Source organism: Mugil cephalus, chromosome 9, assembly GCF_022458985.1.
Source record: "Mugil cephalus isolate CIBA_MC_2020 chromosome 9, CIBA_Mcephalus_1.1, whole genome shotgun sequence".
Lineage (NCBI taxonomy): Eukaryota > Metazoa > Chordata > Actinopteri > Mugiliformes > Mugilidae > Mugil > Mugil cephalus.
Window position 1 is genome coordinate 6,984,827 of NC_061778.1, and position 16,886 is coordinate 7,001,712.

The following is a 16,886-nucleotide window of genomic DNA, read 5'->3' on the forward strand; positions in this document are numbered from 1 at the left end:
CATGCATAATAATAATAACAATAATAATAGTAGGACCCCAGAACTGGGACACCTAAATGGGATGCAGACCTCATTAGTGTTACAAATTCCACCTGTGCTCTTCTTGCTATGTGAAAAATGAAAGTCAGAGCTTTTGGCCCCGATAATGATGATGGCGCAGACCTGCCGTATACAATGCTATTTCAACACCCAAAAATAAAAACCACATATCTGACGCAGCGCCGTGGATTACTGTGACACTTGAATAGAAAAGAGGGATTGTTTCACCGAGATTTCCGAACCCATGGCGCGCTCATTTCACCTGATTGGACTTGTTCTCTGGCTCGTGAAGAGACTGTGGATAGCTGACATCTGGCTGAATATAATTTGAGTTAATATAAAGTTGTTAGAATGGGACAACTTACACCTTTATTAATCCTATTAGTAGACAGAGATTGGTTACATCATTTATTCAGGGCATAACCTGAGCAGGAGCCTAATTAACAACAATAACTTGTATAGGTGTTCTTGGCCTGCAAATATGCTAAGCTGGATAATTGCATTACTCTTTCCCCTTTGAGGATATGGTAATGTTATACTATGATCCCAGAACAGCAGCGTTTCGTGGCAGTGTGCCACAGTATCATGAACAGGGATGAATTTATATGAGAGTCAGTTAACTAGTTTAAATGCATTAAGATGCGGGACTAGAGTGAAACAATTTTCAACAATCATTTGAAGAGAGAATGGTTTTCTGAAGGCCATAATGAAGCTGAGAGTTTAATGATCCAGCAGAAATGAGCATGAGCGCCAACCAACAGTGGCTCGATTCTGTTTTAAACTTTAGACAAGGAACATTAAATCCTGCTGACTGTCATACGAGCGCCGTAATTACTTTATTTCACATTGTGATTTTCCTCTCCTTTAATTATTAAAAGCGTGGAAGTGAAAGGATGCTTTACTTGCAGTCTTTTAACGATAGCTGCTTATTCTTTCTTGCTTGTTTTCTCTGTGTGGCTGCAGAAATGACATTTCCAACCTCGTGTGAACGCAGCATTCATTCAAATGCACTTTGATGGATCAGTCCAGATTTGTGCCCATAAGCACAACCACAAGAAGAAAATCGCCTCTGTCTCTAGTTTTCAATTGAACGTCGCACACCTGTGTGTAACTAACACACCTGGATTTGTGGATATTTTATTATTAAAATGTTTTAGGACGTTTCTGTGTTCCATTTTTTTTTTTAAATAACCTTTTCTACATCCCACTGTGGGTGCCTTGTTCTCACTCTCAATCATCCGGAGCTCCCACTGCTTTGAATGTGTGTAACTAGATTTTAAAGAAAGGCAGAGCACCAATAGTTACTGCAATCAAAAAGTAAATGTGATGTGGATAACCTGCCCTGGCTTTTTCTTGCAATCATTGTTCGTTAACATTACACTACACACCTTTATGCTCTCCTTGTAAGAGACAGATTGGGAGCATGTGTGTGTGTGTGTGTGTGTTTTTATTGTGTGCATGTGAGGGATGATGAATTGCAGGTTTTCAGGAGCTCCATGGAGGGCATTTCTGTGGTACGGTACATAAACATAAATACCACAGTGACAATTCACGTCATGAACTATGCAAAATGAAGCTGTACTCACACAGTAAACGTCATGCCCTCATTTTTAATTTTATGCCACACTGTACTTGGCTTGCACAATCATTACTGCCTCTGCACCATTATGTCTCACTTTCCTTTTACTCAAAGCAAAACTGCACAGCTAAAAACTTTTTAATATAATATAGTAGTAGTATACACAAATGGTGGTCACTATTGCACCTTAACTTGCGAGGCGCTCCAGTGTAAGACAGACCTTTGAAAGAGCTGAATGGTTAAAACAAACTGTAGTGTTTTATTAATAAAGTTCAAGGCTGACAAATTTGAAACCGCGCAGGCTTTCATTAAACACAATGCACGCAAGAGCACCTTCAGAAGATCATGAATAATGCATTTATTGCGCCAATGATACATAATATTACAAAACTAGAACCATTAAAAGTGTATTCGATCATTAGAGTCTCACAATGAGAGATAAAGCAAAATTGAGAAACTAACTTTAAAACGTCTGTCCCACATTTAAAAAATAATAATAATAAGTCAGTAAACCAAACACATAAAACAACATAAAGCTGAAAGATGTTGTAAACTTGTAAACTTAACTGTAAAAGTTATTTAATTAGCTATGTGTTGTGCCTTTGTCACTATGACACTGATGTTAATAATTAAAAAGAAGAAGGTCAATATTCCTTTGCAAGAGTACAAACACACAAGCGTTCAACATTCATGATAACAGGGTTTGTTTGTAGATCCTGCAGAACTGAGCGTGAGCTGCAACCAACAGTGGTTTGATTTCGTTTTAAACTGTCATATAAACGCCATAATGACCTTATTTCACATTGTTATTTTCCTTTAAATTATTAAAAGCGTGAATGTGAGAGGAGGCAAGAGACACATAAAACAACAATGACAACGCTCAAGACGACAGTCACACATCCACAACTAGCATCTCTCATTGAAACAAAGAATATACGCCGACCAGCCATAACATTATGACCACCTTCCTGGTATTGTGTAGGCCTCTAAAACAGTTGTGACTCATCAGAGAATGAGGCGCACCGGGGAATGAGTCCCCACTTCATTGGTTGTGTGCAGAACTTGCAGCCAAGGTCTCCTGTGATCACGATGATGAGCTTTAAACTGGACTGAAGGTGCTGAATATATTTAGATAATGAGGCCTTTTGGATGGACTGAGAAACAGAGGTGCACTAGGGGTGATACGCCAGAGGATGTTCATGCAGGTTTTTACCAAACAGCCACTTTAAGAATGATTTGTTTCACAATTCGTGTCAAATATTTGGTTTTAGTTATAATAAAGAATGTATTTGAGCAATTTAATTTAAAATTCATTCCATGTTCTTTTGCTTTGTACGGAATCCCTCAGTAAATTGATTTATTTTAGCATCTCTCTCATAAACCTACCCATAAGTCGTCACAGTTAATTAAGTGTAAACTTCTTTTTTACTGCTTTGTGTCATTTGCAGAGCAGCCGGTTCCTCAGTGTCTCCTGGTTTTAATTAAGTCAGGTCAGGAAATGTAACATATTCAGTGTAAACAGTGGTTCTGCTGAAAAAGTCTGTTGTGCATGTATATCTCTCAGAGACGTAAACCTCGGCATTATTTCATGAATTTCTTTTGTGTAGCTCTTTCATTATAGAATCAAATATCGCAGTGACCCGGTTTCCCAGTGTTGGTCAAAACAGTTTCAGCTGACTCCAGTTCCTCAGAGCTGCTGTGAAGGGATCAATACCAGGATGGAGGGGGAGGTCAGGTGGTTAACTGGCCTTTGGTGGCTCCACGGTATCAAAGTGCAGCAGTTCAATAGCTCGTTAGCATGCCCCACTATTTCATCACAGAATCTGAAATGCAGGAGAGGACACTTTAAATATAAATCCACCGCTGTTTAAACTGAGACTGGTGTAATACTGTAACCCAGCGTCACCCATTCTTATAAATATTCCTCTGGGTAAGGTGGGCTTTTTAATCTCTCTCACTGTGACGGATACTGAAGGAAGTTCAGCTGAACATTTCGAGGGTGAATACACAGACGGAGGAACGCGCAGCTCGGAAAAATCATCTGTGAAATAATGCGGCTCACCTTTAGTTCCCCTCCATCAGTCTCAGACAGTCAGCATTGACGACTTCAGAAAGATGTGTTTTCACGCTGAGAACTTCGTGATCCGGCGTGCTCAGAGGATCAATCAGAACTTCAAAGGGGACACCGGGATGCGTCCAGGACGAGGAGATGTGGACGCTCCAGCTCTCGGGCTGCCCGAAGGTCCCTGCGGTTTCAGATCAAAACTCTCGATTTTAATATCTTGCCAGACTGCGCGGCGTGGCGCTGAATGAATGTGACTCAGTCAAACTGTGGCTCCTTAAAATGTCACATTGTCTGCATCCATTTGCAATCACTTCTCTGCAGCAGTGCCCCACTGTGCTGCACACTTCGTACAGTCCCAGAGAAAAATGTAATCTTTATTTCGACGTTTTTTTTTTATGAATCCCTTTGCTTTAAAGAGTTTTTTCTGTCAGCTGGCAAAACTATAGATCATCAGTTCGAAAGATGATCAATCGGAAATCTTCATAAATAAAAATGTAGGATCAGTGTGGGTTAACAACATGTTGCTGGGCGCATTTGGAGAAACACTGAAAAGAGTCGGTACTGTTGTTCAAATGTAGCTGAGGTCATTCAGCAACGCCTCAACATCTGAGTTATTTCTAGCCTTGTTTCTTCAGTCGCACAGTCTGGATATGTTTTCTTAATCACCCTGGGTTCACTCTTTGTCAGCTGGTTCTTTAAACATACATCTGCTTGATATTTCTAAATGACTCACAGGTCAGTTAGTGTCAGGCAGAGTATGAGTCCTTGGTGTTTATTGGATCTCCAGACACAACATAATTGATCTGCCATGCATTTTACAGCGCAAACGACTCTTGATGGGTGCTCGAAGCTGACAGCTACAGCTCACTTTCACCCCAGAGCCACGTCGTGGGTCAGCCCAGCCGTGTCAGTCACACAGAATTGATTAACGTTAATGTTGTTTGAATGAATAAATCATCGGCAAAGTCTGGAACGGGGGGCATGTGACGTATGCGAAATGACACCCACCTATGAATTCGCCCCGCGCGCTCCACAGGCGCACGGTGTAGTCGGCGGACGAAGTGAGCACCACTTGATCATTGTCAACAATCTGCAGGCTGGACCACAACAAAGAGACGCGGGATGAAATGGGAGAAGGCATTTCTGTCAGAGCACTCTAAATCATCCACTCTGTTGGTAAGTGCGATGGCAGACGCACCCCAGGCGGCATCTCACCTATACGGATCATCTGCTAAAAAACCTTCCCACTCAGTCTCCTCTACACTTTGTCTGTCTACTGTAGTGGAAGCAAGCTGTACTGTTTCTGACACCTCAGACTGAAAAATTACTGGATCCACTAAAGATATACCCATGGGGAATTTTAAGTATACGCTAAGCACACAGCAAGTCTAAATGCTGGGGATTGATAACTTGACGGGACAAAGTTGGAAAATTTACATTACCCAGTAACTGTGCTGGTGTGGGCACGCCAGAAAGTTTCAGCTGAATGAATGGAAAAACAAAAAAAAAATGTTGGAAAATGTTCAAATAAACAGTACAGACATCTTTTTTCAATACACACCGATGAGACATAACATTATGACCACCTTCCTAGTATTGTGTAGGTCTCCCTTGTGCTTCCAAAACAGTGACTCATCAGGGAATGGACTTGGACCTTCTGAGGGTCTTTGGGTTTTGGGGTTCAGGAGAAGAGCCTCTGAGGATCATCCCACAGATAAGTTTGGGATCTAGTGAATTTGGAGGATTTTTTTCATGTTTTTTTCATGTTTTTTGATGTGTGCATCTGTCTCAGGCATGTCTAACATAAATGCCAGGTCCAAAAGATTCTCAACAGAACACTGGATTGGTGTATGTATGATCAAATGTGAAAGTAAATGAAACTAACCTCTCTGTGATTTCTGCCCAGGGGCAAACTGCTCCATGTCGTAAACGTAGATGTAACCGATTCTGTCAGCGGCGTACAGCCGCATGCCCCCGTCTGTTTTAGCCAGCTTCGTTATCTTTTCTTTGAATTTAGACTGAAAGTGCAAAAAGAGGATTAGATCTATGATGAATACTTTTGCACAGAGCTGCCACCAACCATACTCATTAGTTGGAAATTGTTGTATTGTACTGAAACGAACTGAATAAAATGGACAAAAATCAAACAGAGCTCCTGTGGTGACTAAATGTTACTTTCCCTGCAGAAAGAATTTATATATTCCACTAGATATCTGCCCTCTCTAAATAATATAATACAAAATGTGCAATGCAGTAAACCAACTAAACACAAAGAAATGGAAGTGCATGAAGAGTACAGTGAATTGAAAGCGCTTGAACATTTACAAGATTATTTTTGCTGTCTTTACATGTATTTTAATTTAAGCATTTCGAAGGATTATAGTATGCCCCCATGTTCACCCACTTCCTGAAAGAAAATGTCCCTGCTTTGCATTATTTAGCTGCGAGGAAGGCACCAGCTACTTCCCTAAAAACCAGAGCTAAGCAAAGAAACACTACACTATAAATTATCTTATTCTTTATTCAGCATTTTCAGACACAAGAGAAAGAAAAAAAATATATATTCCTTGATAGCCAAAAGGTAAAGGCAGGAAATTTTGCAGACTAAAAGTATCTCACTGCTTTGAAGCTGCTCACGAGCTTTCCTCCACTGTGCACATTCCACAGATTCACAGAACCTTTAAAAAGAGAAAATACATAATTAACCGTGCAAGGAAACACGACATTGCTGAAGATTGTAAAATAATTAGCACTGATAAGGCTGACCTTTTGTCCCAGATGACAAGAGAGCGGTACTCGACGAAAATTGCTCTAACTTTGGGTTTTTCAGGAAAATTATGCTGGGAACACTTGTGTCCAGTCCTGTGTGTGTGAGAGAGAAAATCATGAGGTGAATGCAGATTTCTACAATCACAGGAGATTTGTTTTCCCTTAAAAGCTCAAAAAAATCACCTTCGTCATTTTGGTGTTCAGCTGCAGGTGGGCAGACAAAGCGACACTGTATACGTCCAGAAATCATGTTCCACACTATGATCTCTCCGTCGTAGCTGCCAGTGGCCAGGAGGGATGGTGGGCACTGTGCCGCACAAAGGATGTCGTCTTTATGGCCATTTTTCTGAGGAGAGACAAACTGTGAGTGTCACCAAGGGGAAAGCAGTCATTTGTTAGTGCCAAATCAAACAAAAGAGGAAAAAACCTGCAGTTTAATTTGGCTTTCTCAGAGGAATTCCTTTCTGTCTTAGTACAAGACAAAAAGTGTATTACTTTTTGGATCGCTGCAGCCAGTTTTTATTAAATTGCGTTAAAGCTTTGCGTTTATCTCTTTCACTGGAAACAGAAAGTATTTAACCCTTCACGACCTGAACATCCGCCTGCGTAATAAAATAAAATAAAATAAAATTTAAAAAATAAAAAAAGGTTGCGGTATTTGAATTACCGTAACTCACCGATGGACAAATTCAAAGTTGCGCTTTCTGGAAGAAAAAAAACTGCCATTACGGCAATGATGACGCACCGCTGCAGTCGGCTGCAAGGTTGGGGATTGACGCAAGATAAAAACGTTAGTTATACCCTTGATATATCACAAAGGTCTTCCGGACAAAAGCACAACTTGCCGATATGCAGTCACACTTACTGGCTGAATATTGGCAATGGCGCAAACCATTGTGAGTTAAATGAGTTGATGAGAAGATGAGAAGATTAACGTGTTTGTGGAACACATAAATGCTGTTAATTAGCTTAGCCACAGATGAGATGTTGAGGAAAGACTGAATCATGTTAAAAAAAATATTTTCATGTATTTTCATTTCAGCGTTGTCAATTCAGAAACAATAAATGAGTTTGCATACCTCACAGAGTGACCTATTGTCTGAAACGTCATAGTCTGTTAATTGGAATCAGTATTAAAACTTTTTTTTACCCACTTTCAGCCATGGGTTAAGAGTTTTCACTGAAGTCTTGGTTTTGCTCGGGGTTATTCTAGCCAAACGTCACTCCGACTTCTTCACTTCACACTGATTCATCTTGGTCTTCATGTGCTTATTTCTCCCTGAGTTCAACAAGATTTGCTCCGAGTGTCGAGGCCGACGTGAAACTGTTTACACCATGAACGGAATCAGGAGAAGCAGATGGCATTTTGAACTTACTTTTATATTCCGTGCCGAAGTGAAATATTTAGCTGAACTGGGTCATGTTTCAAATATTTAATGAGATGCAGCACAACGTTGACCATCTGGAGGAATATTCCCAGTCAACTGAAGGCTCACTGGCGGAAAGGAAGGAGACCAATGGATACTATAAAACAACCCATTGATCTTCTTCCTGCAGGCCACTAATGAAAAACTATTTCAGGCGGGGGCCTTTGTAGATAATCAAAAGGGTCACTTTTCTTCTTTCTGCTCTGTTAATGGACGTCTTTAGGGGTGAATGTAACCCCCAGCCGTAATGAAAGAGACGGAAGGGGTCTGAGAGTCACCTCGTCTAATGGCTCATACGGCATTCATGAGAATCAGTGTTCCCTCCTGCAGCTCGTCTTACAGTGAACTGTGTCCCGCTGTCAGAGATAAGTTGACCACATTATACAGGTATCATCAGATATAGACTCTGTAATCTACTCTGTGATATTTGCTGGGGCCGATTATACAGTTTCAGAGCATAATTCACCTTCAAAGGAAAACTAATTGCTGCACTTTCGCTCCAATTTCACTCCGTAATGAAGTGAGGTTTCGCCTGAACTGTGATGCGGATTTAATGTTTAGTGTTTTGTTTTCATTCGTGTTATATTGGAAGCTGTTTAGTAGAAATAAGATGCAAAGTGGTTAGCACTGTTGGCTAGCAGAAAGAAGGTCCCGGGTTTAAACCTGACAGATCAGGTTTCAATGGGTTTTCTCTTCCCTACATGTACGTTTGGTTAGTTGTTTAACTTGACAGCTTGATCATGGCGATTTGATATCGACGTTGATCAGACGAAGGTGACGCTTATGACACCAAGTTTTCCTCCTGTGCCATGATCAGATCAAAATGTTAAATTTTCCACCTCTTTGATTTTTGAGCAAATTCTTGTAGCATTTCCAAAGATGGTGAAGATTTGATTTCATTCATTTGGATCTCCATTAGCTTTGGCTAAGGCCACCGCTATTCTTCCTGGATGATGGTGAACATAGCCAGCTGGACATGTTTTTTTTTTTTTTTTTCCTGTGACAACATGCTGACAATAACATTGGGCTCCAGGCACCATTGTATCAAAACACCACATGGCAGAGCTACTACCGTTGGACACCCTTCACTTGATTGCACCGTTGGGAAATAATGTAATGTGCAGGTTTTGTAGTCAGACTAAATGACTTTTTCTGACTAAATGACACAGACTAAAATGTCAGTGAATATCAGCGGTGTTGGCGGGTATATTCGATTAAAAAAATGCAACATTTTGGAGGATAGAATTGTCTGCTTTGTGAAGTACGTTTATTTAAATACATGTTTTGGTTTGTGAATACACAAAAGTCATGTATCTAAATTATTTCCCGAAAACTAACTGCACTGTTGGGATGATGTTAATACTGAAATAAGCCTGTAAGACAGGCAGGAGGAAGAAAAAGAAGAAGCAATGCTGCAGAGAGATCAGGGTTTGTTCCATATTTTTCTTTCTAGCCAGTCAGCAAAAGATGATTCTTATATCATCTTCTCAATACTAGTGTCCTCTGTATGCCTGTGTAATAAGAACAGAACCAGTAGGGAGGGCTTATCTTCACAGCTCTTTAAGTGCATCATTTAAGACTGAACCAAAATATGGACAGAAACCAGCAAGTAAATGCACCATAGTACTATAAATATAACTCTGATTCCACAGGCTGTGTAGACACAGGTTAAAATGCATATGAAACTGGACTTTAAATTGAATTTAAGACAGTGTTATTTACTGAAGTGAAAGGGGTAATGTCACCGTGTAAATGTACTGCCTTCAAAATAAAATATCATCCAGAGAACGGCCTTTTGTGAATCAGAGAATTTGATTATTACATTTCAAACTGGGCTCCACTGGTCAGGATTTATCAAATAATAAAATATAGCATTTGTATGATCGTATTTAATCCGCATTGTAGTAAAGCAACTATATGTTCTGTTGCTAAAAATAAAACCCTGCATCCGCCATGGTCATTATCTAGACAGGGAAGAGTTCCTTGTTGTGAATTTGTAAGATGTGTTTTCAATCGTACACTGAGTTCCTGACAGAAAGACCCACTCTGTCCTTTTGTCACTTTCAGAATGGAAAGCTGCTTTTTAGAAATTAAGAAATAACGAATCGAACCCACCCGATGTTTCTATGGCTGTCAACTAGTCAGCCCTGAAATAAATGTCAGCTGGGGGTAATTCCAACACAGAGTCAGAGAACACTGAACTGAAGTCGAAGTTATCACAGTAGAGTTTTTCTGTTTATAATCACCAGATCATCCTGCCATGAAGGCTTTGGCCTCAGGATATGATGAAGGTCCTCAGGTATGTCCTGAAAAAAAAATAAATAAATAAATAAATAGGAGACATTTTATATGCTAATAGTAATCCATTTATCATGTTTGGAACATGCTATGGAGGGCAAAATCTCAAATAACATATCATAAATGTGCATTTATAATAGTTTCAAAACCGACTGAATGCGGCATAAACTTTCATCACTATTCTGCTATTTCAGATGGGAGTTTCAGCCGGTAATGGTAATGTAAACAAATGCAAATTGGGTGCAAAATGATGGAAGGTTTGAGGAACTGGAGAAATAATTGGAAAGGGATTCCTGAAATACAGCTGTCAAATAATGTCTTGACTCCTGTCATCTCTTTTGTACTCACAGAGTAAATGTCAATCCTCCGGTCTCTTCCGACAGACACCACGTAGCTTCAAATATAAATTGCATGAGCTCAGCGTGGATTCAAATTTATTTTGAGCCAAGAACACTCGCCAAATATCACATCATTACTCACGAGTTCCTGTGAACTTTGAAAAAGATGCAGTCGCACACCTCCTGACATTCACCATCTATAAGAAAGGGTGTGAATTTTAGCCTTAAAGGGATGAAATGTTTTTAGTTTTTTTCAGTAATGCCAATTTAAGATACGCACCTCTTTTTAACGTCTTTAGGCACTGACCATTGTTGAAGTTCCAGATCTTTAAACATCCATCTCGTCCACCTGTGATGAGTCTACAAACACAAGTACATGCGGTGCAGCGATAAAGCAGAAGTATCTAAATATATTTTATGAAAAGAGACACTAATTCTTGTTCCAAACCTTCTCCCCATTGGATCAAATGTCATGCACGTGATGGAAGACATATCACGCGTGCCGCCGAACTCAAAAACCTGCCGTCCAGTGTCAAAATCCCAGACTTTCACCACCTAAAACCAGTAACAGCTTGAGTTAATAAATGTAAAGCTGATGTGTGGCGTAGTAAAATATGCACCGGTTTACTGGATTCATGTTGAGATGAAAGAATTAATTTACTCACAGACCCCTCGCTGCAGCTGACAACTTGACGAAACTCCTCGCTGTAGCCGCAGCACATTACGGGCTCATTGTGAGAAACGGTCAAACGACTGTGAAGCCGCTGTCTGAAAGTGGGAAGACAAAACATAATGAATAAGAGCGAGATCAACTGTAAGAAGCTGCAAATAATTCATAGGAGACGGCACAAAGGCATGACAACCAACCTTAACTTCATGGAGAGCACAGACATGCAGTCTGCTGCAATATACATAGATTTCATAGCAGGGGAATAGAAGCATGCAGATATATCGCCATGAATGCGGCTTGCTTTAGCGTCTGCAGTAAACAGGCAACACTGATCCTGAATATGCCAAATCTGCAAAAGCAAATGGAAGAAGAATTCTTTATTTCTTTAAAAAGTAGCAATACAAACTATACAAAAGTAAGACATTTAAATTAAATAGTGCAGAAGTACTGGAAAAAATAAACAATGCATGTAGGAAAATGTATGTAAATGTATGTAAAGGTGTCCATCATGCAGAATGGCTCCTGTTGTTGCATCGTTTTGTAGTAGTATGTAACTGTGGCTCTAAAAGAGCAAAGCAGTTAAGCAAATATCCATTTTAATCACTGCTGTAGAAATCCCAGTGGCTGAGGTGATTGAGGCAAACTCTGTTTATCTGGGCCGTTTGAAACACACACAAAAGAATTACAACGTGAACAGTGAGTCGTGAATTACCTTCACAGTGCAGTCTATGGAGACAGAGAAGATCTGACTGTCCTCCGATGAGATGCAGAGGAAGACGATGGGAGCAGAGTGTCCTTTCAAAACACCAGTAGGTTTCCTAACAATAAAAAACAGAATCAGAATCATCTTTATTGGCCAAGTATGTGTGCACATACAAAGAATTTACTCAGGTGACTTTGCTCAGTGGTACAAGGAAAAGCACGTAAATAAGAAATACGAAGCATAAAAATAGCAGTATATATATAATAGTATATACATGTAACTACTTTTCAAGTTCTTGTACATATCTGTTTAACATCATATCTGAATCAGGGGGAAAGGAAGGTGTTAATTATATTGATTGTTGTTTCAAAGCACACCCACTGAATTTAGGTTCCTCACCCAGAAACATGTGGGTTCCACAGGCGTATCAGTTTATCCATTCCTCCTGTTACCAGCAAACTGTGCTTCTCACAGAGGTCAAAGGTCTTAACACCTTTGTAGACCGTGAAGACGGACTGATCACGCGAGGCCCGCACCTGTGGAGCCCAACTCAGCTGGGTCTTCTTCGATTTACCTTCATAACAGGCCTCTCTGATTTCAGTCAGCTGCTGCTCAGCATCTGTTAATGGCAGTGAGCATCCTCAAGAAAGAAAGAAAAAAAAAGAAAAAAGCTAAGTTGTGTGCACAAGCATCGATCAAAACAGGCTCTTTGGAGCAAAGGGTAAGTCATTATCAGAATAAACGAGCAAGCTGGCAAGTGGACGTGCCCACGTACGGGGAGATTACGCACGCACACACACATGCTGCCATTGATTGCTTGAGTGTGTGATAGATGAGTCATCGTGAGTCATTCCTCACAGCTCAAACCAAGCTGCCTAATGTTCAACACCAGGTTTAATTACTGCACACTGTAGAGTAGAGTGAAAGGAGTTATTTACCACTCTTTTCAAGATGCAATATTATTTGCTCGCCTTACATGCGTACAAAAAAGACATGCGTGTGTTTTGAGTCCATAACAAAAGTAAAAATCTTCATTAGAAGTCATAGAGACATTACCTATGACAAGAGACGAAGATTCTTCATTTGATGAGGAGACGACAGCTTGATAACTGTGAAAATATTTTGCCTAAAATTAGAGAGAAGAGAGTCAGGATCGTCAGTTCCCAACACAAATAAAAATGTCACTCCGTTGATCTATACCGCAGATATCATCACTCGTCACTCGACTGAGTATAAATATATTTCCTCGTAAGGCAAGAGTGCGTAAACGCGGAAAGGAAAACTGTCACCTGTGTCACCCAGTCGTGATGAACCTTCCATCTGACAAACGTCACATTTGGAGAAAGCACGGCGTTGTCAATTGACACGTTGGGAATATTTCCAACCTTTGGTAGTTTATTCCATAATCTACAGAAAGAAATGTGTAAAAAGCGCATTCAGGCCTGTCACTCATAACATACTTAACACGTAATTTGTTTGATTGGCGGGGACTGACAGGAAGCAAAGCTTTCATTTTCCAACACATGTTTGAAGCGGACGTGTGCGGTTGGCATGATTATTTTTTTAGTAGTTTACACCCTGTTTCTGTAAAACCTGATAATAACTGCGAGAGCTACTTTGAAAGTGACACCAAGAAACTCAGATACACGCTTTCATCCCCACTCAAAGAAGTCATATTTATCTAAAAGAAAAAAAAAGGAAAAGGTTGTTGGTTAGGAGATGAGTGCAATATAACACTACCAGTCAAAAGTTTGGACACACAGAAGGTGTGAGAAGGTAATGAGCTGCACATCAATGTCTCTAGGTACTACTGGCTCACTGGAGAAACTATACTGACAAATAATCCATGTCACAAATAAACTGCCTAGGGTTTTTTTTTTATTCAGGAATGATCAGATGTTTGTTATAGAGGGAATGCATTGACGTCACTGCTGTCTGTGGCCACGGGCCCCTGAGTGGCAAAAACACTGCGAAATTGATCAGTAAATTCATCAAGACCTGGGAAATGTGGATTATCAAATCAAATTAAGAACAGCTGGGCTCGACAGTGATCCATACAAACTAGTATGGATTTGGAAAAGTGGACTAGCCTCAGTTTCAGATAGTTAGTTTTAGGTCATTTCAGTTCTAATAAACGTAGCTAAGTAAAAGATGCTAACGCTAAGAGAAGTAGTGTAATCTCTGTGCTCAGCCGTCACTTTTTGCCATTAGGTGGCTGTAACCATGGTGACTTGCTGTGACGTCATGTGCATACCCTGCATTTTGCAGCAGAATAAATAAAAATAAATTCTCTTAGCCGCTCGAACAGCTAATAATGTTCGTGCTTTGACAACAGATAGTTTAGCCTGAAATGTCAGACAAAATAAGAAGTCCTACATATCGAAGCTTTTGTGTAATAAAAAAAAAAAGTACAGATGAAAACCACAATATGTTAAGACAACCTGCAGATACAGTAAACAACTAGGATGACTATCCAAACATAAACCTTGACGTTTAAAAAAAGCAAATAACAACTTTAAAATTATTCCACAAATGCCATTTTACTTTTACTTAAATTATGCATCTACTTCAGAAATTTGGACTCTAATATGTCAGTTGCTTATGGTATAACTCGAGTTGCAGCGAGAACCAACTTTTAACTGTTGTTTTTTTGCTCAGGAATCATCAAACGCTCATGTATCTCACTCACAGGAAATACTCCTCTTTTCCACTAATGAATTTCTTTATGAGCAGCCAAGAACATGACCTGGGAGGAAAACGACAACAACAACAACAACAAAAAGTGCTGAAATCTGATCGCTTGTTAATGGCTCATGTCTCCCTCAGGCTCAGCTCAGAATTGTCTTTGGTCACCTGGCAGTGCAGAAAATCACAGATCTAATCACCAAGTGTGAAAAACAGGCAGAATATTGCTGGAAAAGATGCGTAATTGTTATCGTGCGATTATATTAGAAGCACTTTTATAATGTATTCATACCACCTTGCTATGCCGTCTTCTAATTCTCTTATAAATAATGCAAAGTAAAAAAAAAAAAAAAAAAAGAAGAAGAAAAGAAAATGGGGAGAGCAGGAGGTGTCTAGAAAAGCAGCGTTACCTGAGGGTATCTCCCACAGACGCTATTAAAATGATGCTCACACATCCCTGAAACACAAACACAAAAATGACCCTCTCTCAGCAATTCTTACATAATTGGATGAGGTTTTGACAAAGAACCTACTTCAGTGTCTCCATACAGAATGCAACATTTATCATGGCCGGTGGAGCTACGGGGAGAAAAACAAGTCTTAATGCGTTGAGAATTAATGGATGCTTTTCTGACATAACGTTAACACACAGCTTCATTTCTCACCCGTAGTCTAGTGTCAATGGTATAGTGTCTAGGGCATTGATCTGACAATAAGGCTCCAGAGTGGAAAGCTCATAAAGTTGGATCTCTCTGTCCCTGTAAGACAAGGAATAATAAAAGAAAAAGAGTTTGGGGGCTGCAGTAGAAAAGATTTATAATTGTGCTTCAATCTTTTTATTTCACCGTTTCTTACCCAGTTCCGATCATCAGCTTGTTGTACTCTGCCATCAGGGTAAAATCACTTGCCCACTTTGACTTTCTATTGGCGGGTCCTTCATTCTGTTGAAGCGAGCGCAATCATTTGTTGAAAAAAAAATCATATTGTCCTGTGCAGACCTGCTATTTTGAAGCTAGGTGTGCTAATTCACTCGGTGTGGCTGTCGACAAACACTGCAGTTACTGCGTCTATATTTTCTTGTTGTTCCTTTAGAATAATGAACACACGTTGTGATTTATTTTCAATCATTCCCACAAACTGTTATATTATCCTCCTGGAGAAGAAACACCAAATCATAAAAATGCTCCTAACAAAAGCATTTTTATTTTTTTGCAACCCATACTTGAAGCCTTTTGCAGGAAATTATTTTTAAACTATATATTTCTGATCCAATCTTAAAGATATGTGTCTTCGGCAGGAGGAAATGTGAAAGCACCAGAGAGTCTTGGTTTTAGTTTCTACAGAATTGTAACACCTCTGCGGGTAAATATAAATTAAAACATACAAACATGCTCTTGGCCCTCTGGGGTTGAAGCTCAGGACTCCAGTGGCAGACTAACCCATCTTCTCGCACTGTTGTGACGGTGCCATCGTGGCTGGAGCGGATGTTTACGATGGGAATGCCATGACCAAAATTGTTCACAGTGGCCGGCATGGTGAAGCCCACCTGCTTGTGGCGCCTTGCAGTTTCCTCCCTCTCTTCATACTCCTGCAGCATGTGCGTGCAGAACTCGCCCTGCATCACAGCGATGTGCATTAGAAACCATTGCCGCCAAATCATTTGTTAGTTTTATTGCACAGCTCCTCTTTAAACAATTTATTCTCCAAAGTTAACACAGATACCTAGAAACAAACAAGCCTTATAAACCGCACAACCCGTAAAAAATGAGCTGGCAAGACAAATGTACCAAAGTATACTATAACATCAAGTCTGCCGATGCAAGCTATCTGAGCCAGCACAAGATAACTGTGTTATCGTACAGTGTAGCTGGCCCCAGAAAGGTTGAAATAGCTCAAATTACTGTGTTCAGGTTAGTTCAATGACCCTTGCTCCACAAATTTTGACTGAACCTTTTCTTCCTACAAATCCCGAATGAGAAACTATGGGAAGCGAGGCAATTTCCCTCGCAGTGACCAAAAGGGCAGTATGCTGCACAAGAAACAGATCACAATTTCATCTCACCCATGAAATCCTTCCCCGGCCTGAATAATCAATCTTCTTAAACAGCCCTTGAATCTGTGCATTCCTCTGTAAACCTCAAATGACAAAACATTGCATTTTATTTGTAATTTCACATGGTAATTTCAAAGACTGGTTCTTAATTGCAAAATAAGTGCATATTGTGCAGAGATTTCTCACCGTGTTAGGCAAATCCAAGCACTTCTTCACTATACGTACAAAATTATTCACATCGATGCATTGCAAGCCACGCG

The 16,886-nt window shown here is 40.0% G+C and overlaps 1 protein-coding gene across 1 annotated transcript; it reads right to left on the reverse strand.

The window, feature by feature from the left end:
* Positions 1–292: 292 nt before the first annotated feature.
* Positions 293–16,873, reverse strand: wdr95 (WD40 repeat domain 95). Its single transcript, XM_047594686.1, is given in 27 exon segments — positions 293–355; positions 3,681–3,709; positions 3,712–3,864; positions 4,692–4,780; positions 5,126–5,165; positions 5,569–5,701; positions 6,303–6,361; positions 6,450–6,545; positions 6,636–6,798; positions 10,126–10,185; positions 10,526–10,571; positions 10,658–10,712; positions 10,796–10,875; positions 10,964–11,070; positions 11,181–11,283; positions 11,383–11,534; positions 11,898–12,003; positions 12,288–12,528; positions 12,945–13,014; positions 13,178–13,295; positions 14,984–15,030; positions 15,107–15,152; positions 15,239–15,331; positions 15,429–15,514; positions 15,958–16,188; positions 16,636–16,709; positions 16,864–16,873. Coding segments are annotated over 27 exon segments (2,550 nt in total).
* Positions 16,874–16,886: the final 13 nt, after the last annotated feature.